We start from the raw sequence: 10,658 nt of genomic DNA on the forward strand, positions 1-10,658 counted from the left end.
CTCGTCAAAGAAAAACTGAACTGGACAACAGCCACACAAAAAAAAAAAAAAAAAAGACTGAATCTTCGTATATTAAGGAAGGTTGCACTCTAATGGCGAGATTGACGAAATTTTCCACCATGAAATCTCTATTGTGATTGATTTTATTTTTCCTAATTATCTTCAACTTCCTATATGAGCAATGAGCTATATGAGGACATGAGGTGATAGAGTATTAGAATAGAGTTGTGACTCTATGAGCTATCAATGCATTTTAAACGTATTTGAGGCAATATGAGGTGAGTGAATTTTGTCTAATTTTTTTTTTTTTTTTTTTTTTGAAAGGTAGTGATTTTGTCTAATTAAATCAGCCAAATGTATTTTTTTTTTCTAAATTTATCTTATAAATAAACTTTTTTTTTTTTGAATAGCAAAAACATTTCATTAATTAAAAGTCATACGACATTTACAATAGAGATTCGACGTTAACAAATACATAAGATTATAACCCTTAAATAAACTTCCATATAACTACTTATATATTTTTTTCAAATGTTAGTATTCACTTGTTTATTTTAATATATTTTTAAATGTTTTAAATTATGCAATTTTATTTGGAGCTTTAAAAAAAAATTAAAAATTTATTGACTTGAACCGAACCCGACTCGAACCCGAGAATGACCCGACTTGAATATGAACCGACTTGATTATAACCCGCAAATTATTGACTTGAACCGAACCCGACTCGAACCCGAACAGAACCCTAACTCGTTTAAACCCGTAAAAACCCGAATGTAACTCGACCTGTTTTTCACCCGACCCGAATGCAACCCGACCTAAACCCGACCCAAACCCGATAAGATGTATGACCCGACGTGACCCGACTCAAGCATGACCCAACCCGAACTCGACCCGCATAGGTCCCGACATTATCCCGTATTGACCCGACCCGAGATGACCCGACCCACACTAACCCGACTCAAACCCGACCCATTTACCCGATAAGAATGTCACTACAATGCTATTTTCCAGTGATCCTAAACTATACACGTATTACATGACTATTAATTCCAAACAAAGTATCATCATATTCCTAGAGTACTCGGAAAGTGTAATTAGTCTGAAAAATAGTTGTGTCCGTGTGCCTTAGGCATAGGCAAATATCAAGCATGTGTTCCATTTTTTCCTGCAAATACAATTCTATGTAGGAAAACTTTTGTATACACCCGGTTTTCAGTAACTTACTATATATCGGGTACACTTTTGCCAGATTTAGTGTCACTTTTGTCAAATTTAGTGTCACTTTTGTCAAATTTATCAATAAAGCATAAATAACTCTTATATATGTCACGGTAACTTTTGTGCGTTGTAGTGTAACTTTTGCACATTTTATTGTAACTTTATAACGGATGTTCAGTAATTTACTGAACATCCGTTTTATTTAAAAGTTTGTGTTCTGGGTAACCTTTTTATATTATCTTAAGCAAAATGATAGGTCCCAAATTTTGAATTTTTTAAAGTAACACATACAAGTTGTAAAATAGTTTTAAACTGAAATTGTTCGTAAAACAACCAAGTATTAAAGAAGAAATCAAAATCTTCAACTAAAGATCCTTAGCAGTACCCTTAAATAAAGCAAGACTGCTAACTTATTAAGAATTAACATCATTTTTGTCTCAGGCAGATCACTGAACAAAAAGTTTTAAATACATTTAACCGAACAAAATATAGAGTATCAAAATACGTTGGAAAGTATCATCAAAAATTTAGAAACTAAAATCTTTAACCGAAGCAAAATCAGCAAGTCTTTCCCAGACAAATTTGATCACTGCAACATCTTTAAGAGTAATATCCATTCTTGAAAAAACTGAATGGTGCAATTTACAAGAAACAGACGACACTGTTTCAACTTATTACCCTGTTTCCTGCACTTAGGGATTATATCCCCAATAAGGCAATAATCCATTCCTGAACATCATAAACCATGCCCTGTGCAACTCAAATTAAAAAAATTATAGGTAATATTTGTAAAAGATCTATATGTCTCAAAATTCATGCTTTCAAAATTTAGGTCAAAAAGGAAAGCAAGAGCTTTGTCCATCTACTACAAAGATATTACATTATGCAAGTTCTGTAACCACAATTAGTGGTGTATTGATAGTCAGCGCAAGTGTTCCGCTTTGACATGCCACCAAAAATAGCCATCCAATTATAACGAAACATTATTTGACCAAGTTCTTGACTCAAAAATCCGCCATATACCCATTGTAGAAAAAACAGGAAAATAGAAACCTGATGAATTCCACCTCACTATTCCAACTTCAATATGCAAAGAGCTCCACAAAGACCCATCTGTCACCCATAAAGGAATAAATGATAAAAATTGGATCAGAAAACTCAGAAGATGAAAAGGAAATCCTATCATTAAAAAAAGCATACGGCCTAGTTTAGTCATTCTTCACATCTGATAAGAGATTAACTGGCACAGCAGCTATGGTTCAATAATGTCACAGCATTCAAAATTTTAAATACATTTGCAAAAGGCTGATGAGAAAAACAAGATGTCAGAGGCCACTAAGCCAGAGAATGCTTTGTGTTCCACGTATTGATACCAGGGGCTAAAAGAGGTGCACAAAAATCTGGTAGACAATTTCTTAATGAACTAATTTCTTGCGATGAACTGAAAAAATTAATCTAGGCTATTAAAATCATCATGCAAACAAAAAGGTAGCCAAACAAATGTAAGCACCACAATCTAGTTCCACTAGGAAGATAAGAATACAATTAACCTTACCTCTAACCAATCTTTGTGTTTCCATGAAATGCAAAAAACACGGTTTGGTTTATAGCCAAAGTCCTATTTCCTAACATACCTAGGGTTAACCACTTCAAGAATAAAGGGAACTAGATTCAGGAAATAACCTGTACAGGACGTTGACGACAACAAAACTTCAGCTTCCTCGTAGAACTCTCAGAGGATCAAGCTGCCCGCTACAATAGCTAGATGGAACGGCAGATAGTTCCTGCCTGCCTCTCCACTCCTCACCCGGCTTGAGCGTTATCTGCTTCTCAATTGCAGCAGGTTCCACACACAGCATATGCTTGTACTCATCATCTCCAAAATCAGCCAATGCCTTAGCTTTCTTGTTCCAGGGATTCCATACCACTACAAAAGAAAATAATATTTCTCAGTTACACTATGCCAGCCAGCCAGCCAGTTAGTAGGTCAAGAATTTCATCAAATTTGACACATGAAAAGGTAGAAGAGAAGTTGATATAACTCTCGCCTTTTAGAAAATATCTCAACAATCACAACTTCACAAAAAGGCACAATTATCCAGCCTTAAACAAGGTGAAAAAAGAAAAAAAGGAACGGAAATTTCTAAAAAAAGATTTGACAGCATTAAAATTTTCGCAGAAATATATCCTTAAGATAATGACAGCTTTCTCAGCACAGCCATCCAAGTGCTACATCTAGTCAGCTATGAATATTCACTAAAACAATGCAACATTTACACGTAATTATTCTTGGAATATATATATTTCATGAAAATTGACTAGGGATATTCTTACCAGCATCTGGTAGTCCATCTTTACGAATCACGAATGTCCTTTTCCTTTCATGATCCAGGATTGCAATCTTAGAGGGTGTGCTTAGATATATCTTGTCAATCTATTGATACACAGCAAATTTGGATAAATTTCATGTTGCACCAGGAGAGAAAGAAAGAAGAAAGCAACACTCACTTCTCCTTCAAATGTGATGGCATCCCCCTGTTCAGTAAAGCGCTCCCTGCCCTTCGTGTTGTCAAGGTAATCCAAAGTCTCCAATCCTTCTACCCGGACTTCACTGAGTAGATAACAAGCAAATTTGTAAGGTTCAAAACTAGCTGTAATAGATTGTAATATCTTAACAACTATATAAGGTCGACAGCTAAGTTTAGATGCATGCTTCATAGTGATGTTTATATCAGCTCTCCTTCAAACAAAATTTGTTCAAAACATAAATATGAATCATCAATTCACAACCAACAAGATATACAGCACCCATCTCTTAAACTAATTGGTCGTTAACCTAAAAGAACTTTCACCTTCACCTAGGAACACTAAGAAATTTCAACACAAAAGTGTACAAAATTGAGCCCCGCACTCTCACAAACTTGCAATCTGCTTCTTTTGTTCTCAAGCTGTAGGTCAGTAGACTTCCTAACCAACAGCCTACTCAATAAACATAAGTAAAAACATTTTTTGAGCCTCCAAACTTAGCAAGTCAGTAGGTTGTGACCTTCAAGACCAGAACATGCAACTAATACGTTTTCTTATTTTATAAGCTTGAAGCAAGCTCCTTGTGAAGCTAGGAGCCCAGGACCAACAAAAATTTTTAAATTGTTTCATCCAAATTTTCAACCAGTATAAACTTTCAACTATGTCTCATCATGCAAAGAACTGAAAATTACATAAAACCAGCCATTCATAACTTAAGGCATGAGTAAAGGACATAAAAAAAGACAACTGACTCCTAGTTTTAGAAACTAAGAACTCTTTAGCCCAGTCATCCTGCAACATGTAGACAGTTCTTCTGAAAGAATCAGAAGAATGTACATGCATGCCTGGTCAACAAAAGGCAGGACTCAAAATGAGTTTGACAACTTTCTCTACACCAGCTTATTAAATCATGTTTCTGTATCAGCATGAAAGATAAGGACAGTTCAAATACCCAAAAAAAAAAAAATTAAAAAAAAAAGGTACAAGAAGACATAACATGTGTGGTATTATACTGACTTATGACAAAATTGGAATTGAAAAAAACAATATTACAAAATAAACTATCAGCACAAAATGTTGTAATACCTGATATCAGAAACAGAGAAATAGGTGTGATAAGCAAATGAAAAGTTGAATGGCTTTGTATCAGTGTTTCTAACTCGTGATGTCAGCATCAGATCTCCTCCAGGGGCCAAGGTTACTCTCAGACGAAATTCAAAACTACAAAAGATATGAGTTGTTTCAATTCAATGTGTACAGCAATGTGACTGACAAACAAAAGGAAGGAAATACTCTCTAATATTATACTTAGAAAATATCAGGATCTACGTCAATATTCAAACATTCATACACCCCATCACTTCATCATAGGGAAAACCTACATGTGAGGCCAAATCTTCAGATCATCTTCAGAAGGTTTCAGCAGCAAATCAACGTAAGACTTGTTAGCTGTGTTTGCAGGAGAAGGTTGTGATTCAGGATCAACTTTCCAAACTCTATTTCTGGCAAATCCATGAGCTTCAAGCATTCCATGATTGCTGAACTGCACCATATGGTAAATATTTCACATGAGGGAAATGAAGATAAATAATAATGAAAGGGAGAGAAAAGGGTAGAGGCAGGGAGCATATACCTGAGGGAAACATATAGGTATGCCTCCACGAATTGGTTTGGGGGGCTTAAAGATAGCCTGGACAGCACAACAAATATCAGTAAAAGTAGATGGAAATAGAAATCTCAGATTCAGAAAATCGAATTGAATACTAGCATCCAACAAGAAATTTGAATTTCAAGATGTCATGTATAGGCTCTAACTAATCCAACATGTACAAGGACAATATGCACAAGACACTCCTATGAATTAGGACATCAATCTAGTAATAAAATTTGAAAATACTACCTCCGTTTCATATTATTCGCAACGATTTGACAAAAAGTGTTACTGTGTGAGTAGAAAGTGTCTAATTGTTGCAAATAATATGAAACGGAGGTATCAAAGATATGAGGGGAATAAATTGGTCAAAGATAAATTCAGGCTATATAAAAACAAGACCAGATATCAAATAACAAGAAAAACCATGCAGCTAAAACAAGCGTTCTTAAGAGCATCCAGGTCAAGGTACCTGGTACCTGTGGACTGGTGGTGGTTTCAAAAAAAAAAAAAAAAAAAAAAAAAAAAAAAAAAAAAAAAAAAAAGATACAAGGGTTAATAGATTAATACAGTGGGGGGTCAAATGTTGATTTTAGTAGAGTTAATTGCTTGAAGCACAAAAGTTAAGGGTGTGACTAATATCTGTTGATAAGTAAAATGAAAGTCCAGTAATTGATATTAATGCAGGCCAGTTGAAAGATAAGGCAGTTTCAAAGTGACGGTTTTGAGCAACCCGCCTTCTTTTACTAAGTTTCTCATGATAAAAGATCCTCACATATTTTTCCATCCAAGTGGGGTCATATGCACGATGCACCTCCTTATTACAAGGGTGAACCTGCCAGTATATGTCACTTACTTGACAAACGCTTGAATAGCCATCCAGGATTCCACTCATCCCTCAGTCCCTCGCACCCTAACCTTTCCTCCTTCCCTTCAACCTTTTTCACCTTCACCTCCCCCTTTGAGCATAAAAGACAAACAAGATTCCTCTCAACCCAAAGCAACCATCCAAGTCTAACAAGACTATTTTCTCTCTAATGGAGAAAAGTAGTACGATACACCGTCTTCTCAAAATCCTTGAGGTTCTTACATATTTTCTTCAAGAGTGTTTTCACTTTAATATTCTATCAATATTAGCCTTACAAGCTAATTTCCAATTCCATGAATCTACACCACAACCCTCTATAGATTCAGACAAGCACAAAACTAAGAACACGATCATTACACAAATTAAAAAGATTTAACAGTAAGTCACTGGCAGGAAATATCTACCTAGCAACCATTTCTAAATCACAAAAATTAAATGAACAGGTGTAGCTCTGACAGAGTGTGAGGCTGCGGTATTCAAATTCCATCAAGAAAGCTTATCTTATTTCTCATAAGACAAGGCAGCAAGTAAAAGTTGATGGTAAATCTTGGACGCATCATAAAAGGTTTTCAGCTTACTGCAACCTGTGATTTTAGGCCGAAGCAGCTGCAAACCATCTACATTGCTCGCAAAAGTGCTTCCATGACTAAAACAGCACACATTCTTATATAACATATTATCAACAACATTCTACATACAAGATTTAAAACCGTACACCGAACAAAAACAGCACACATTCTTATATAACATATTATTAACACATGATTACACGAAAAGTAAACAAAAATTAACTCACCTTGCTGCTTACGAAAAGTAATTCCTCCCTATTCTCATTCTTCCAAGAAGTGACATGAGCTCCATAGAGGTAAACCTTCATAAACAAGAAAGAAGAAGAAGAATATATAAGAATATCATGTAAAAGAAGAACCGATTACACAAATTCACAACTGAACTGAACAATTATACAACTAACTTGAACGATTATACAAATTTACAAATAGATTAAACGATTATACAGTTTGCGATTAGATTGAAGCATTTTCGAAAATCAAGTATGTAATAATATCGTCATTTTGCAGAAAATTCAAGAATCTGGCAAATAAACAACAATTTCAACAAACAACAACAAAATCAACAAACAGAATTTCGATTATTTTCAATCATCAAAATCAATCGAAAAACAACACGCAAATGTTCGATCAAACATACGCAAAATAGATCCGATTAAGAACAAAATGCCGCTAAAAAATCAAGCGGAAAATCAAGAAACCTGAAGAACAAAACAGATCAAAACGAAATCGCGAAGAATCGAGAAATCTGAAATGCAGCGAAAAAAAGGAGCGAAAGAGAGAGAGAAAACCTCGGCAGAGACGCCACTAGCTTCGCGAAGAATGACCTTGTCAAGGCCATTGGAGGCTTTGGTGAACTCGACTGGAAGAAGAGGAGGAATTTTGGGGTCGCTTGAAGAAGACGCCATGATTATCTTGACATACAAATGCTTCACTGCACCTTCACTCTATGATTTTCTCTCTCTTGTTCGTCAGTTAGTATTAAAATCTGTAAAGTTTTTTCGTACAGGATTCTATTTTCGCCATTTTGTCCGCTTTATATAGTACTGTACTACGTTTTAATAACAGCCAGATCTTCCTAAAAATTAAAATTAAAATTAATCAATGAAAAGGTGTGCCCATTGCAAAAAAAAAAAAAATCTCGTAACCAAAAAATTTGTTTCGTGTATCAATGAGGTTTTATAATGCACCGTGTATCCTTGAACACTTTTAAATGCACCATATACTTTTGAATTTAGATGTCGGTTTAAAAATGCACCAAATACACTGATCATTTATTATATATTATTATTCCCTGCGTCCAATCTAAACTTTTCGAGAGTGTTTTCTAATCCAATTGCTAAAAAAAATGTAAAGTCGACTTTACGCATAATGAGAGCACTATCAACCATGAGCAAAAATTGATTTCCTCATTCTTTCTCTACCCACTTTCTCTCTCTTCCAACTCATGAGCATTTTTGTGATCATATTTTTATCCCACCAATGATAAAAAAAAAATAAAAAAATAAATAAAAATTCTTCACTATTCTCTCTCTACTACATTTTCTCTCTTACTTTTACTAATACCCTCTTACATTTCTTTCTACTTATTATTTTATTTTTATTATTTAACTTGACTTGTGGACCCCATGCAGTTACTATTCATCTTGAAAAAATGTTCATCCTACGAGCAATTTTCATTTTGCTCATGAGCATTTTTGCTTTTGCTCATTAATGTAAGTCAATTTTATTTTAATTTTACCTAAAGTTTTGCTCATGAGCATTTTTTTTGCTCGTTATTGGGAATGCGTTGATTTTTTTATTTTTATTTTTTGAAAAAAAAACCAAGTTAATCTCCTTAATAAATATTTCAAGTTTAGCATTATTATTATACTAAAATGCCTCAGGTCCCATGAAATCCCATTAAAAAATTATTTTATAAGCCTTTTGTATACGGTATACCTAGCATACCATAAGGCATTTGACGGAGCTAACAAACATGGTTACTGAAAATCGTTATAGTTGTACATGACTTGACTCACGGTGAGTTATGTAAATTTTGAGTTCAGTAATGAAGTGCTTATAAGGCAAGGGTTAAATGATATTGCAATAGTACTGGGTTTAATCAATAGTTGTTTAGCAAAATGTCATGTTTGGTAATTAGTTGATAGCTGTTTGGTATATTTGATTGTATTAACTGATTTGATAAATTAGTTACATTAGATATTTTGACTAAGACCCCGTTCACTTCACCTTATTTTTGCCGAACTAAAATCATTTTTTATTAATATGAAATTATTTTTGAATTAACTTTACTGAACTGAAATTATTTTTATTGATTTTCTATTATATTTCTTCTTTAAAATTATCGATTTTTTATTGAATTGGACTTATTTTTACAGAACTAAAATTATTTTTAGTGAATATTTTTTAAGGCGAAATGAACAAGGCCTAACACTTATATAGGTAATACTAGTTATTTACCCGAGCAACTGTCGGATATTCACAGGAAAAAAAATATTTTATAAATTATTATAAGTTTGTATTTGTTTATATATTGTGTATACATCTAAATACCTAATTATGTTATCAAAATATGATGAGATACGTTAATGTATAATATCTCTATTTTGTAGTTTGCTTAAAAATTAGTTATTTAAAATTAAGTTAAAATTTTTATCAGTAGAAAACGAATAATACATTTATAGATTAACAATTAAAGATTAAAGGGAATATATATTTTATAAATTAACGATTTAATAAATATTTTAATTATTTAGAGTTGTTGTTATTGTTCAATTTTTTAAGCTGCATATTATTTCTCTTTTTTTTTAATCAAATTATCTTATTATTTTTGAAGGAAATTAAAAGGAAAAAAAATTGGCGGGAATTTTTTTGGTATGGAAATGACACATGTACATTTGGGATAATGTTGGTGATTACTTTAGTAAAAAAATAATACTTCCTCCGTCCCCAAAACTTTGAACATTTTGGGTTACTTTCGCGGTTATTAAGAAACTTAAATAAAAAGAAATAAAAACATATTGAAAAGATAAATTTACATGAGGTTTGTCAAAAAGTAGAGATATAAAATATTAAAAATACATGAAAAAACAAAATTTTATATGGGGAAGCTAATTTCGCACAAACATTGTTGTAGATTGGTAGGTATTTTAATGCAAATGAGTCGATAATTTTGGGACTAAAATTAGGCCAAAAGGGTCGAAGTTTTGGGGACGGGGGGAGTACGATTATTTAGATAGCTCTTACTGAATGTCAAGCTGTGCAATTTTACAAATTAATCCCTCCGCTCACTTTTATAATTCTCATTTGGACTTGCACGTTTGCCAATGAAACATTTTAACCATAAATATTGTTAGTGGCTTATTAGTAAAAAATATGACAATTGAATATTATTAGTATGTTCATCGAGACGAATCAAATAACACCCATAATGAATTCATGACTATGTTTTGTCTTATATATCTATATCTATATCTATATCTATATCTATATCTATATCTATATCTATACTTAGTATTTAAAAACTGTAACCAAGAAACTAAGAAAGACACATGTCCCCATCCATTCTATTACACGTCTCTAATCATAGTGCCACATGTCATCTTACACTATTAATTTTTTAGGGTTTTCTAAGCTATACCCTTAAGGTATTCGAGTTTCAAAGGTATACCCATGCTTTTTCAAGTTTCTAAGTTGTGCCCTTCAACTCCTTATCAATACTAAAATGTACCCTTATAGTTATTTAAAAGTTAATTAAGAGTGTGATTTCGTGGCTTCAGTTTTCATTATTAGGGTTGCGGTGGCTAAGATTTCTTTCTCCTAC

General features: G+C 33.2%; 1 protein-coding gene across 1 annotated transcript; it reads right to left on the reverse strand.

Moving 5' to 3' along the window:
* Window positions 1-1,784: 1,784 nt before the first annotated feature.
* On the reverse strand, window positions 1,785-8,374 carry LOC110690857 (putative glucose-6-phosphate 1-epimerase). The gene is made up of 9 exons (XM_021867743.1): window positions 7,624-8,374; window positions 7,060-7,134; window positions 5,378-5,434; window positions 5,127-5,287; window positions 4,831-4,965; window positions 3,727-3,829; window positions 3,553-3,652; window positions 2,902-3,145; window positions 1,785-2,331 (listed from the first exon to the last, which is right to left on the reverse strand). The coding sequence occupies exons 1-8, from the start codon at window positions 7,738-7,740 to the stop codon at window positions 2,931-2,933; spliced, it is 963 nt and encodes a 320-aa protein (XP_021723435.1). The 5' UTR covers window positions 7,741-8,374; the 3' UTR covers window positions 1,785-2,331; window positions 2,902-2,930.
* Window positions 8,375-10,658: the final 2,284 nt, after the last annotated feature.

The sequence above is a fragment of the Chenopodium quinoa genome, unplaced genomic scaffold (assembly GCF_001683475.1).
Source record: "Chenopodium quinoa cultivar QQ74 unplaced genomic scaffold, ASM168347v1, whole genome shotgun sequence".
Lineage (NCBI taxonomy): Eukaryota > Viridiplantae > Streptophyta > Magnoliopsida > Caryophyllales > Amaranthaceae > Chenopodium > Chenopodium quinoa.